The following is a 15,404-nucleotide window of genomic DNA, read 5'->3' on the forward strand; positions in this document are numbered from 1 at the left end:
ACTAAGGGAATTGAAAAAGGAAGATGAAAGTCAGTACAGATAAATGCGGGGTATTACATGGTGGTATGTGTGAGACCTTCCCTTTTCAACCTTTAAAGTGCTGAATTCATCGTTACCATTCAGAGTACTGCTGCTGTCAAAAAGACTATGAAGAAGGTCAGCGGTTATGGAAAGATGAACTACCATGCACTCTGCTTGCCTGCTCATAAATTATAATGCAACTAGAAAAGGCAGGCTAACAGTGCAATCCTGTGCACATCTACTCAGGAGTAAGTCCTGCTGAATTCATTGGGACTTGCTCCCAGATAATAATGTTTTCAATTTCACCCCCAAAAGGCCAAGCATGTGACCATAGGATATCAGACCCTGATCTTATTTGATTCACTTGGGGAAACCCAGCCAGATAATTATAATAATATTTGGTGTGTTTTTGGCAGAAAGATTTCCACCTAGAATATTAACACCTGCCACACAGGTTTATGATTACTTATTTTGAGCAAAGTTGCATTTTCTTGAACAGATAGGTAGAGTAATCCATTTGGAGTTTAGCAACGCAGTGTAGTGCAAGGCGAATGAAGAACTAAACAAAGCAAAGATGGGGAAACTACTACATGGTAAAATCTCTTTGTAAACCACTTTGAGGTTTGTCGGTTTGTTAGTTGCAATCAAGAAGTGTATGAAACAGATAAGGAGATAAATAAACGATCAAGTAGGAATTAGTGTCCTTCGTTCAAGTATTAGAGAATAAGTCCCACTGGATTCAACAGAACTTCAGCAGACAAAGTTAGTGTTGCAGCCATAGTCTTTAAACCTGTTTTATTCATTCTTTTCGCTGGTAACTTCAGGAGGGAAAGTGGGGGGTTGCCTATGAAGTAGCTAACTTAAATGGACATTGAGGAATTATGCAGGATGCATGGAATGATGTCCTGAAGATGAATAAAAGAAATGGAATGCAAAATAATAAAATGAATAAAAGAAATGGAATGTAATCTAGTAGCACCCAGTGTTGTGTCATATGCTTTGGGGGCTAAAGCATATTTTGTATCAGTGGAAAAATGAGAAAGGATCTAGGGATCCTGGTGCATTTCAGGGTTGCTGAACCAGCAGTTTTGTGTGGCTGTAAAGGAGATGAGGGAAATTCTTGAATGTTAGGTAGGGGTGTGGTTTTTTTCCAGGGATAAGGAAGTTCTGATAGCATCATAGATGGCACTGGTTCCTTTTGAAAGCTACAACCAGTTCTTGTCATCTGTGTTAAAAAGGATGCATTCACAGTCTGCTAATTCCGAAGAATGACTACAAAGTCTTGCACTGAACTATCCAGACATTGTGCAGTTCCTCTGTGGTTTTACACTTCCCCTCAAGTACTTAGATCAATGAAAGTTATGTTAAATTTATTAAGGTGAAAGTTGAAATATATGGAGGAAGTGGGGAGAGGTACCAGTGGCTTTACTGGAGCAAAAATAAAATAAAATGCAGTATTGTTACTTTAAACTTCGTATAAAGAATTATTGTGTCCTTTGAGGAAGCCTTTGTGAGTAGAAGTCTCTACTCTTCCATTGTCTGTAGCTTCCTTTTCATATCTATCCAGGGAAATCCTTTGATTGCTGCAGAAGTGCATCCTCTTTTTATCACATTAAATTCTTTTCAGATTTGTCAAGTCTCTTGTTTGTATGATATAGATTCAGGAAAGGAAATGAGAGATCCAGAGGCAACTGTAAATCTTGTAAGTCCAAACATTCAGCGGATAACTCTGGCAAGATACTTCTCTTAGCGCTGAAATGAATTGGCAATTCAGGTGAATTCAGAAGCTGTATAGAATTGGTGCAGTTGAGCAGTTCGAAAATGGCACCAAATGTCACAAAAGGAGAAGTGCTGCTGGAAAAGTGTATTGAGATTTCCTGTGGGTGATCTTCATTTATTTCTTAATTTATATCATTATTGATATCCTGCCTTTCCCCCTGACAGGAACCCAAAGCAACTTACAGCTAAAACAGAAACAGGTGAAACATAGGGGGGGAAAGCTTTCATTTAAAAAACAACATTTAAGCATACACACACACACAAACATATAGATCATTACAATAAAAACAGGACAGCAATAGCCCTTTCAAGTCAACAAGGAGGGAGCCAATCGTAATTCTCTAGGAAGGGAGCAGCCAAAGTCTGGGAGCAGCCACTGAGAAGGCCCTGTCCTGCGTATCTACCAAACATGCCTTTGAGGGTGGTGGGACCAAAATAAAGAGGCTCCCCTGAATATCTCAGAGCCCAGACAGGTTCATATGAGGGAATATGGTCTTCCGGATTTATAGACCTATTCTGGTGAGATGAGGCTGAATTTATATCCAAATGATCAATGAACACATAAACCAATTTGTGCTGTTTCTTAGGAACTTAGTGTGTCGTCCAATTTTGATGCCTGCATGGCTAACCCGATTTACATAAGATAAAGAAAATCATGTGTAAAATATGTAGTGCAGAGACCTTTGGGTGTTGCTGGACCCCACTGTCGTCACCTCTCACTGTTTGTCATACCGACTAGGGCAGCCAAAATTCAGAAGGCCACAGATTCCCATTTCTTGGTGTAGCAGTGCAGGTTTTTACCACTTGCAGGAGTGTTGGCAAAGGTTGCAGGAGATGTTTTTGAATAGCACTCTCTTGGAAGAGTTGGCGCTGATCATCCCAAAACGAGCCATTCTAGGGAAACGTGTTTAGTGTGAGCTTCCAAGATGGAAGGCATTTGCTGCTGCTGCTGCCGCCATGAACATTTTATCACAAATTACTACACAAGCGTGAATGTAGTGGGAGGGAGGGGAGAGTAAAATAAAAGGCATGGCTTGATTGCATCTCCCAACCAAAGCCACATGACTGGCTGGTGTTTGATGGTGTTCTGTGGAGACCTTTTTTCCTACATGGCATGGATGGCCGATTCCCACAGATGCAAAAGTTGGAAAAGTTTAGTGCTGTGGATTTGAATGGAAGGCTCTTTGTGACATATTTTTAAAGAGCATCTGATTAACATGAAGAGCCTTTCTCATAAAGGTGTTTTTGCTATTGAAGGGAGGAGTGAAGGGTAGGAGTGATTACCTATGGTAAATATCTAGGGAAAGGGTAGAAACAAGCGAATAAAGAGGGGCTAACAGAGAAGCTGCACATCTGAATTTGGAAGTAAAGCCAGTGCTATGTGGAGATGCAGAAGTTTCAGATGCTCCCAGCCCTTTGTTCCACTTGTTGTCACTCTGAAGATCGATTTCTCACACATAACATATAATTAGGTTTGATGGCATATTGTTTACATCTTATTTTACAGAGCTCATGATTATTTTCAAACGGTCTTCATGATGACTGCTAACCTTCTCTAGAGATAACGAAACATTTGGCTGGCACGAGAAGGGGGCGAAGAGCCGCAGTTCATTCTGCTTTGAAACCAAGATGGCATTTTTGAAAATAAAGGGATTATTTTCTAGTCAAGACTATTTCATGGCAGGAACAGTTGCCTTATTGAAGAATCTGCTGAATAGGCCTGAGGTCAGGATGCAGTTGGAAGTTAGAAAATTCTGGATGCGCTGAAGCAGACACTTAAAAGAGTCTGCTTTTTTGTGTGATATCTCCTGTTGTAATGATGCTCTAGCCTTGGGAAGTTACTGGTAGCTGTAATGCGTTGTAATGCATTCTTTTCCCCCCTGCTAGAATTAAATTTGTGTTTAAAAATCTTAGTCAGAATGCACTGGTGGAAATGGGGAATAGCCAAACTGTTCTAAATGTGAACTGTGGTGAGTTTGCATGGAATGTGTTTTACCTTACATATGGAATGCCTAGCTCTTTACAATTATTAGAAAGTAATGGATATCTATTCCATTTAAATATGCACCAATGATTGTTTTTAACCATTTCAAATAAATTAGGAATCACCTCTGTGATAAAATTGGTCTTAAATAGGGACATAAAGAACTGCACTCAGAAAAAGTATGATGGAAATTATGGATTCTCGGAGGTGATGGGGGAATTCCAGTCCAAAAACACACACAAAAAGGCAAATGGTTAGTAATACAAAATGACACTTTGGAAGTGTGTCAGGCCTTTCACTCATCTGGTCAAGTCAGTGGGGCTACATTACTGGAAGCGGTTGGTGAATCACTTCCTTGGTATGGCAAAAATGCAAGTTGCGTTGAAGGCTCTACCCACCCCCATCCCTGCCGGTTGATAAAATAGTACTACAGCCTTATTCATCCCAATAGCTGCGTTGAGTAATCAGAAGTTTGGATAATTGAGCATGCTTTTTTCACTGGTTAACCAAGACTTTTATGGTGGCAGAAAGTGCAATTAGATGAGTAGGGATTTTGTACAATGAAGGAAACATATGTTTCATAGGTTTGCTGTGCAGTCCTAGGCTTATTCAATCAGAAGCAAGCCCCACTGAGTTCAGTGAGACTGACTAGAATGCAAATGTATCAGGATTGCAACTCTAATATCTAGTTATTCATTGGCTGTAAGTGGTACCTCTGGTTACGAACTTAATTCATTCCAAAGGTCCATTCTTAACCTGAAACCGTTCTTAACCTGAGGTACCACTTTAGCTAATAGGGCCTTCCGCTGCCGCTGCACCGCCGGGGCAAGATTTCTGTTCTCATCCTGAGGTAAAGTTCTTAACCCGAGGTACTACTTCTGGGTTAGCGGCGTCTGTAATCCGAGGTGTTTGTAACCCGAGGTACCGCTGTACAGACTTTGAGCTATTTGTATTTTTTTTCTTATCTGGCATGTACTTTTTTTACTTCACACTTTACTTAAATCCCATTTATTGGGGAGTTATAATTACAATTATATTCCAAGGGGATTATCCAGGTTGTTTTCATGACACATCTTTTGATAAAATGCTGTCATAAAGAATTCCGGAGCACGAACACATCCTTGAGTTATTTAAGTGATTCTGGGTTTTGCCTGTTCCTTCCCACCCCCACCCCCACCCTAAGAATTGCAAATCTTGTGATCAGAGAGAACCATGCTGTTGGGGGAGGGGAGAGCTGCCTTTCCTTGAAGGGCTATTTCTTTATTTCTGAAGCTTTCATAGCTCTGAAGCTGTACTTACTGTTAGTATATGCTCTCACCCCACAACCGGTTTTGGTGGGGAGGTTATGGCCTGCTTCCTAGCACTGATGCAAGGACTCAGACATCTACCACCATGACGTCTTGTGTGGGGGCAAACGAGGTAGACAGTCTGGTTTGGTTTGGGTAGATGGTCCTGCAATATCTTGTATTCATACAGTGAATAATCATGTAGCCTCCAAGGAATGAGGGGTGAGCAAGCACCTCTGATCTTGCCAAGAGTTGCTGGTTCAATTTCAGTTCACTTTAGCTTTGGACTTAACTGCTTGCTAGAGTAAACAAACTGGATACTGACTTGAATTCAGGAATGTTATTTCAGAGATCATGCAAAGAGGCTCTTACTGGGTGGTTTTGTGATTGTGTACCGTCTCATAATGAGAGCATCCACTTGTTGCGCACTCAGCCATGGAAATGAATGGCAGTTGCACAAGAGAGTAATGGTGGTCTGTGTATCTGCAGTACCTTCCAATAGGGCTTGTACAGACCAGGAGCATTGCTGCGAATAGTTGTTACTAGAACTTTAGCTGGGATTGCGCTTGGTACTAATAAAACCTCTATTCAGATTTCACAGATATTCTGCTGGGCGTATCCAACTCCTGTTAAACTTGAAATTCCCTGTTTATGGCCATGTTGGGTAGCTGCACAAGCATAATCCAGACGTGCTTGTCGTTGGCCTCAGCACTTGAACTGCTGCATTTGTTTACATGTTAAAAGGCTTAATCAAATATTAAAGTGGCTGCAAGTGAGTCTGCACTCCCTGACAACACTGGAAAAAGAATTCCCTAGCGACCTCGTTTTAGTACATACTGTGAACACTTCTTTGTGTACACGCAAACACACATACACACAAACACACACAAGTTCCTTTGCTGAAAAACAAAACTACCCATATAGAATACATTTCTGGATTTTATGTGTGTTTATTATAATTCTCCTTTCTTTTTCTCCTTGCAGGTGCATTTTGCTGCCTCTTCTCGGAGCCAAGCCCCCTCAACAAAGTGTCTTCCTCCTTGTAGATTCTGTGGATGAGGGATGTAACATTGCAGAAGGCGACCAGACATCTACGGGCTTATCTGGAACTATAGCTGAGCTTCTAGCTAGTCACTATGAGTTTTTCCCTCCATGGTTGCTGCTCCTGTGCTCTGCCCGGAAGCAGAGCAAAGCTGTTACAAAAATGTTTACCGGTGAGTACAAATACTAATGAAAACTTAGCTTTTGGAGCCTCATGTGTCAAATCCTTTTCTGAAATGTTTAACTCATCACTAAATTTCAGCAATTAACTTTCTGGAATCTCCATTTTCTTGGAGCCTTTACCCAGTTGACAGTGGTTATTGTACATAGTGCTGCATGGGTGTATCTACATGGATGCTGATATATTGTATGGGGTTTATTGTGCTGTTCTTCCCCAGTAAAAGAGTGCATGAAACATGACAGCATTGAAGACTTGAAACCACTATTCTGGTGTGTGTGCAGCATTTTTTTTTTTCTGTCTAAAAATCTAGATTTGTCATCTTCTTTTCTGGGAGTTGAGGATTACCTTTTGCAAGCTCACTGTATGGGTGTAGCTGTACTTGATCCTGGGAGTATGCTGTTGGCAGACTATTGGGAATCTTCTACAACTTGTTGTTCCAGTCTTTGCTGAATTGTGAGCTCATTTCATCACTCCGCTGCTATTGTTCGTGGGATTTTTCTTAAATGTAGAGAAGCATAAACACTGGATTCCCAGCCTTCATGTGAAACCAGCTTGAAACCAGGCAATGAGTGTAATAAAACTACAGTTATAATAAAGCCTTAACAGTAAGAATAAATAGATTAAAAACCCCTTGTCTCTTCACCCTTACAGCAAAACTAGATGATGCATTTGGTTATGATAATTTGATTTCAAAAATTGATAAAGATTATTACAGTGGTACCTCGGGTTAAGAACTTAATTCATTCTGGAGGTCCGTTCTTAACCTGAAACTGTTCTTAACCTGAGGTACAGCTTTAGCTAATGGGGCCTCCCGCTGCCGCCGTGCCGCCAGAGCACAATTTCTGTTCTCATCCTGAAGCAGAGTTCTTAACCTGAGGTACTATTTCTGGGTTAGTGGAGTCTGTAACATGAAGCATCTGTAACCTGAAGCGTCTGTAACCCGAGGTACCACTGTATTATTAATTTCTTAAAGGCATTAGTAATGCCACTGACAACTTTTCTCCTGGGGCAAGCAGGAACTTCAGGGGTGCTGTGTATATACACTAGGTCTAAAGTGGGAGAGAGGAGAAGGGTTGAAACAGTCTGAATGCACCATAGTCAAAATCAAGAATGCCTCCCTATGTCTCTTTAGAGGAGATTTAAAAACTGAGGTGCATTTAATTGTGCAATCGCACAGTTAACATATGGTGTTAGACAGTGCTATTTTTGTAGAAAAAGAGGTGCTGGAACTCACCACAAATGCCATCCTTGTTCTCTTACAATGGCAATGGCGCCCACCTGAGTTGCAGTGAGTGCTGGCTGAAAAAAACCTTGGTGTTAGATATGGTGAAGTCTAATGTTGTGTGAGTGAACTTCTCCTTTCTCCCCTCCCAACCTGCAGTGCCTATGGTGAGAGGAAGTTCTTTGTGTTAGGAGAAATTGGTTCTGTTCTTGCAGTGGCGTCATTGGTTTGAGCCATATTGTCTAGTTCGACCCTAAAATCTCCTCTTTGGCCTCTGTGTGCCATGCCAACCTGTCCTCCATGGCTGATTTGTTCTGTCACTATGGGATGTTGCAGGAAAGAGGGTGCAATGGTGCTTAGACTATCCATGACTTAAGTTGATTTGCTATCATAAAGAGTCCTGGGCAGTCTGTTATTATCATCATCATTTGTTAAATTTGTATCCCACCCTTTCTCGCATGGGAGCCCAGCAAAATATTTAAACGGTGCAATTTCAAATCAATTAAAAACGTTTAAACGCAATCACATACCCTGACAGTTATTTATTTCACGGTTGCCATAACCAGTATATCTCGGCCATCTCATACCTGCGTAAATGGGAATATTTTCACGTATTTCCAAAAAATCAGTCATGAGCGAGACAGGCACACCTCACCAGGAAGAGCAATTCTGCAAGCGAGGAACCACCACACGGAAGGCCATGTCCCGGGTCAATGCCAACTTGGTTGGCAGCAATGCAGGAGTTTTGGGCAAGGCGTCTGAGTGGTGAGTTGGACTTAACAGGAGTTCTGGATCTATGAATGACTTTTGTCAAACTTAACCTGAGCTATCATTTCCTGTATGGCAAGAGCTTTTGAACGGCACCGTGTTTGAGTGAATTTCTTGAGAAGTTTCAGATCCTTTCAGTGAAAAGTGACAGGTTCCCTTTGCTGTTTAGGCATACAATTGTACCTTGTTGATAAGCATAGTAGCTTCTGCAGGGCCTGCAATCCATCTGATAACAACTTCCTTGAATGGAATATTTTATTAGCCCATATGGATGTTTGAAAAGAAGGTGTGAACTTGAAAGCATACAGCTACTGCATTTTTGCTTTGCATCTCATTTCACTTTTTCATCTTTGAAGTATTCTTTTCCCTCCAACTCCCCCTGCCCCCAAAGGTATGAAAGGTTACAGGAAAAAATGAATGGATTATGCTTCAGGGGCGCATCTTTCATTTCTTCAACCTTCGTATAACAGCCTCACCCATTGAATCTGGTTGCTTCTGATACTTGCTATAGGCACATCATTCAGGGTTGGAGCTGATCTTTCAGTCTCTGATAAAAAGGTCTTGTTTCATAATTGATTTAAATCCTTTTCCCCTTCACTATTACATATATTTCTAAAAACAAATGAGGCATGCAAATTTGGTTGATTCACTTAATTTAATTCACAAGTTAATGGAGCGTGTGTAGTGTCTTGTATATACCGTATTTTTTGCTCTATAAGACTCACTTTTCTCTCCTAAAAAGTAGGGGGAAATGTGTGTGCGTCTTATGGAGCGAATGCAGGCTGCGCAGCTATCCCAGAAGCCAGAACAACAAGAGGGATCGCTGCTTTTGCTGCGCAGCGATCCCTCTTGCTGTTCTGACTTCTGGGATTCAGAATATTTTTTTTCTTGTTTTCCTCCTCCAAAAACTAGGTGCATCTTATGGTCTGGTGCGTCTTATAGAGCGAAAAATACGGTAATTTTATACATGCACAATGGGCTTTTTCTTATAAGTAGCTGCAGCAGCCATGATTGCTTTCCTCTGTAGCCTGAGAATAAATATGTGCATTTGCACTGTGAGCAGCATTGTCCTCTCCTCTTTTCAGTGTTTTCTTTTTTGTTCCTCCTGCTGCTGCTCCCGTATTGCATAATTCTCCTGCCTTCCCTAAATCCAGCCCCTTCCTAGATACAAAAAAGGAGGTAACATTTCAGATATGTTGCTTCATCCATCCAATGTGTACACATGTGTCTTTGTTTAAGACAACTGAAGGTCGAGAACTTTCCAGAAGTATGTTAGTATGTAGTTGGTTACTGGGTGGAGCAGTTTATTTTCAGAAGATGAAAAGGGAAGGTTCCCCTTCTTTATAGGCAAACACACTCATAACTTTGAGTAGTGAGCAAATTGCAGAGCTCAGGCAATTTGAAATATAACTTTTGCATAGTTTTCATAGCATGTATTTTACAGCATGCATGCATTTTTGTCCCTTGCAAGAGGAAAGGATCATAGCTCAGCAACAAAGGAGGAGGAGGGAGGAATTCATTTGGTCTGTTTTTTGGGAAGACCAGTCTGATATGATGATGCCGAATTTGCTTGTGGGTCGGAATGCAACTCCTATTCACATTGCTCTCTTCTTTCTCTCATTTTTGCAATGCAGTTTTAGTGTGCAAAAAGTGCATGCAAGTAGATGCATTTTATTTATTTTCAAAGCACTGAAAGTAGCATATTTTCTGTAAGGAAAAAAAGTGCTTACAAAATGCATGCCATTTAAATGTTTTGTGGATTCTGAAAAAGAAATGCACACAAAACAGAACGCAATGAAGCTACAATTGAGTGCCAGTGAGACCAAATGGAACAGAGTGGCCTGTACAGCCCCACTTACTTTACCTCTAGATTTCCCAGATTCTTGTCACCACCACAAAACACTGCCTAAATATTGGAAATATACAGACAAAGAAAAATCAAAATCAAAACAACCTGTGGGCTGAAAAGTCACCTACAAATAGGAAGATAGCTATGTACAAGAAGTGACAGTTTTAGGCTACAAATTCTCAATATTTGGGATGTAAACCCAAGTATCTATGATGTGAACATATAAAAAGCTGTCATATCAAATTGGAACATCCGCCCACTGAGCATAGTATCTGCTCTGACTGACAAGTGTTATTCAGTGTCTCAAGTACAGAAAGCACATGAACTACCACTATGGATGGACTGAGAAGCACAATTCCCCCCTGAGTTTTATGACAATGCATGGGATTCTGAGTGAAGACACTTCCTACATTAAAATTATTATGGAAGTCATTAATAACATTAGCTATAGCTAATGTCAAAGCATTTTAGAAGTCATATTGATGGATTTGCACTGTCCAGTTGATATCAGTGGGGCTTAAGTGTTTAATCTTTCCTTGATTTTGCCTTCTTGTTGAAAAATTACTTACTGTACTATGAATGCAGTAAATTAAGTTTGAGATTATGCAATTCACATCTGTAACCCTTGGTAACAATTTTGTTCCAATTTGTGATCATTATGAATAAAAAATGATTAAGTTCAAAATATGTCCATTGAAATGAATGCTAGAAAAAGCATTTTGTACTTGACTGTAAGTGTTTATAAACAGTTACATTTTTAAAAAGAAGGCATTAAAATACCACCTGTGCCTCAAAGCCAAGTAGCTTCAATAAGCGTCTGATTCTAAAATACCTGAAGCTATTAATTTATCATGGTATACTTGCTTGCTTGCCAAGTGTCAAGTTTCTCAAAGGAAGTTATTTTTAGATGTTCATCCAACACATTTTTAGCAGGCAAATTCATTTTTACAATATTTCTGTTATTAGCTTGCCTTTTATTTTGGAAAAATAATCAAAGTTGCATCTAGACTATTTCTAAGCTGTCCAGATGCATTTTTAAAAACTATTGTTATTTTCACATTTTATCCCTACTAATAGGGACATCATAAAATATGCTGCATGTTAGCAACTTAAAATAAATCTTTCTTAGCAGTGGCAACAAATGATGTTTAACAACTTTCCTGATAAGTAAAAAGATTTAACAGTTGAAACTAGCTAGCACTGTATTGGGAAGCAAGACAAAACTTTTTATTAAAGCATTGGTACAGTTCCACCATGTTGGTAAGTGCTAATTAAATTCCAGAATGGAGAGAAGAGACAGCAATACAGGTATTTTTCAGTGGCTTGTTCAGTATGATGCAGTCATATGGTCCCCTGTGTAATTTATTCAGCTGATCTACAGGAGCTTCATGGGACCAAATTAGCCAACCTACAAAACCATCATATGGGTCTTCTTCTTCTTCTTCTTCTTCTTCTTCGATCACTCGTAGCCGAGTAAGATTGTTTTCCATAAACACCGTTTTAACAATGAGTCCGTAAGTGACTGTGGAGGCCAATTTTGGATCCACACGTCCTTCCACAGTGGGGAGACATTGGTTTCCGGGCAGGAGTTGATCACGGTGTGGATATGCCAAGCATGCCTTCCTCTTAGCACATTTCTCCCTTGCATCCTGAGTTCGAGTGGGTAGGTTGTTTGTCAAAGCTGTGTAGAAGAGAGGAATTTTCTCATTTGAAGTGAGCACTTTCTTATGTGTACATGTATCAAAGGGTTCCACTTTACATGACTTACAAGACATTTTTCATTCCTTTGCCTATATACCAGAAACCCTGGTTGTTTTAATGGGGCACTCACTTCAGGGTTGACTGTTTTTAGAATGGTGGTGTGGTAGAAGTTTCTAGTATATTGGGAGAACTTCAGATATGAACTGTTTGGTCTTCATATGAAGCTGTCCTCTGGGTGTCCCACCTGAGGGCAAGAGAGCGGGGTGAGAGTCTTTTTCTGTTGTGGCTCCCTATTTGTGAAATGTTCACAATTTGGTGCCAGGCTAAAACACTAAAAGTTTCCTAGGCATTTGACATATTATATGAGAAATATTATTTTCTGTCCATTGTTTTTGCTCAGTATGTTTATGGGCCATTATCATGGGTTTTCTTGATTTTATACTATGCCTGTGGCTGTTAATCCTTAGTAAGTTACTTTTTTCTTTGTAAGTGACAAATGATGATCTGCCAACATTGGTGTAAAAACTGTATTGAGCCAGGAAGGCGATCCATCTTTCCCATACAGCTGCCCTTTGCTACACAATTGCACTTAGGATGGAGGTAAGATTTGTGAGCAAGTCTCCAGGGCAAGCATGGCACACAGTACAGAATTTAAGGCTGTTATGCAAACAAAACATTACTGTGTGCTGTTTGCAGACTCTCTTGGGTCATTCACAGATCCCTGTGGAAATGCGGGCTCCTTCCACCAGAGATAAACTCTGCTGTTGTTTACATACTCACTTATCTTGAGATGAACAGCAAGGCCAATCAAAAGTCTTTGATTATTTCCAAGTTGATCTTTTTGCTTTGAATTCTTGGCTTCAGGATAGTGTCTGCATCTCCTAATCAAGTTAGGCTGACTTGAAGCAAGGTCAGAGGCTGTTATCCCAAGATAAGATCTCATGTAAACAAAGCAGGAAGGACAAAGAATGTTGCTAAAAGGCAAACATTCACATTTGAAAGAAGTTATTAATAGGGTCCCACAGGCTCTTCGAAACTCTTTCGCTCAAAATTTTCATTACTATTTTGGGAGGGAGGCAGGGAGGAATACGTTATCCATCAAAGTTGGATTGCCGTATCAGTGCAGAAGGATCAGGCCAGCTACATGCAACAAACAGGATGATCTCATGAAATTATGTTGAAAGAGTCCCTTAGCGATAGGAAATATTGATGCCAGCACCATGCATTTGCATGGTCATTTTTAAGACGACTGTGTTCAGGTTTTGATCAGTTGCATTCGAAACAGATGGATTTCGAAAAGGATAAGTGCAAAGCACAAATGTGGAATTATTGCAGGAACTAGGACTATGCCTTGGCTCACTGCAGTCGAATTATATGAGATAAATCTCAGATGCATAGGATTGCTGCTGTGGTTGACTTTCTGGCATCTTTGTGGGGAAACGGTGTGGTGCTGCATATTTTTCTCCTGTAGAGCCGGACTAGATGATACATTAAATATGCTGTTGTGTTTAATGTCAAAGTTTTTTAATTATTTGAAAATAATTATTTAGATCTGTTATTATCTGGGTTCAGACCTGGCCATGGGACTGAGTCAGCTTTGGTTGCCCTGGTGGATGACCTTTACAGATAATAGAACCATGCTCCCCCATGTGATTCCCCTCCCTCCCCAGAGTTCTTGTAAAATGTCCAGCCTTTGCTGTCTTCAAGGGGAAGGCCACACACAATTGGATACAACCCCAATGCTTTTTCTGTAGGAAGGGGAAAGGTTTGTCATTGGAGTATACATAATAACGCACATATGTTCAAGCACTACATATATGCTTCTCTTTACAGCCTAATTACAGAGAGCAATAGTAGACGTGGGTAGCTGATCACCAGTTAAATGTGATTTGTCTACACAAAAGTCATAACATAGAAATTTGTTCCAGCCAGCTTCATTGTTTGGTTCAGACAATGGCAGGAGATAAGTAGATAAACTGGAAGATGAAAACAAAGACATAAGAAAGCATGGTAGCAACATTGCTTGAAGAGCAATATATCTAATCTACCCAGAAAAGAACACAAATGAAAATTGCAAATGTAGACAGATAGTTCTTAGAGGTTTTGTGATGCATTAAACAGAATGGTTACGGAAGCCAAGAGGAGATTTTCCAAGTTAAAGCTTACTGTAGGAGAAGGCTAAAATTTTGCAGTTCAATTATGACAATGACAAACTTTGAAAACAGCACCATTGCCTGAAGTGTTTAATATTATTCTGGCTGTAACATTAAAACGACAGCAATTTCCTCACTAATGTGTATCTAATCTAACTGGCACATCTCCAGGGCTGAAGGGCAAATCTAGTTTCTCACCAGTGGAATGTTTTAAGACGGTGCAAATCCTTCCACACATCCCTTTTCGTTTCATTGGAAAGATTAACTATTAATAGGTGAATCAAATACTACCATTAATAAGGATCATAGAAACAACATCCTGCATTATAGCATATTGGCTCCCTTTGTTTCAAAAGCACAAAGCAAAAGGGCCTTACATCAACCCAGACTGTTCAAAGGTCTGCTCTGATTGACAGTGGCTTTCCAAGCTTGTAGGCTGAAACTTTTCACATTACCTGGAAGTTCCAGATATAGATCCTGGGACATTTTACACAAAGCACTCGTGCTCCGCCATTGAACGATGGCACTGCACTCTGTTCTCCTTCCATAGTATCTATTTTAGAGGTGTATTAGTTGTGGGTCACTGATATCTTCAACTGTGTGGCCTTAAGTTGCACTGAGCGTTTGTGTACTGGAGGAGCCTTCATTCTGTTTGCAGCTGTTTTGATCAGAATACCACTAAATGTACATATAGAGAACCCTCAGTGGACCAGGCTATCAATGGCTACTAGCCATAACAGCTATGTATTACCTGCCGTGTCAGTTGATATGCTTTTAAATGCCAGCTTATGGGAATCACAATTGGGGCGAGTGCTGTTGCACTCATGTCCTGCTTGCAGGAATCTGGCTGACCACTGTGAGAACAGGTTGCTGGTTTGATGGGCTTTTAGTCTGCTCCACCTAGTCTGTGTACTTAGGTTGGTGGAAGGAAAAGAGTTCCCGAAACTAACTTCCATAGGCTTGTGCATTCTACCTCTAGAATGGAAGTATTGATGTGCAGAGGAAGAGGTTTATGCTCTTTGCATTTGCTCTGCCCCTGGAACTTTTTTCAGAGTAGGCATGTATTGTAAATCTATAGATAGAGATACTTGGATTTACAATGTTTTGCTGAAATGCAAGCTCCAGTTGGATAAACTCTGTTTCACATGACGAACACATGAAGATTTTAGCAACAAGGGCTTTAAAACGGGATGCTTGCTTTTGAAAGTGGCAGCCTGGCTGCTTTGAGTTGTGAAGCTCACTCATAATACCTTAAATGACAAATTCTCCAACCAGTATATATAAAATATAACACTGGGCTATGATAAGTCCCTTTAGCACCCTCAAAACAGATAGAACGTCAGCCTTCTCCTTTGGTGAACAAGCTGCATGGATGCCTCATCCAATGAAATGTTGCCTCCAATGAAACTTTACAAATAA

The 15,404-nt window shown here is 40.3% G+C and overlaps 1 protein-coding gene across 2 annotated transcripts in view; it reads left to right on the top strand.

The window, feature by feature from the left end:
* Nucleotides 1–15,404, top strand: part of ANKRD50 (ankyrin repeat domain containing 50) — a 43,625-nt gene that overhangs the window by 16,860 nt on the left and 11,361 nt on the right. For both annotated transcript variants that reach the window (XM_081021858.1, XM_081021859.1), the window contains exon 3: nt 6,055–6,284. In XM_081021858.1, coding sequence (XP_080877984.1) covers nt 6,055–6,284 — 230 coding nt within the window. The remainder of the gene's footprint in view (nt 1–6,054; nt 6,285–15,404) is intronic.

Source organism: Podarcis pityusensis (genome assembly GCF_964106645.2).
Source record: "Podarcis pityusensis genome assembly, chromosome: 9".
NCBI lineage: Eukaryota > Metazoa > Chordata > Lepidosauria > Squamata > Lacertidae > Podarcis > Podarcis pityusensis.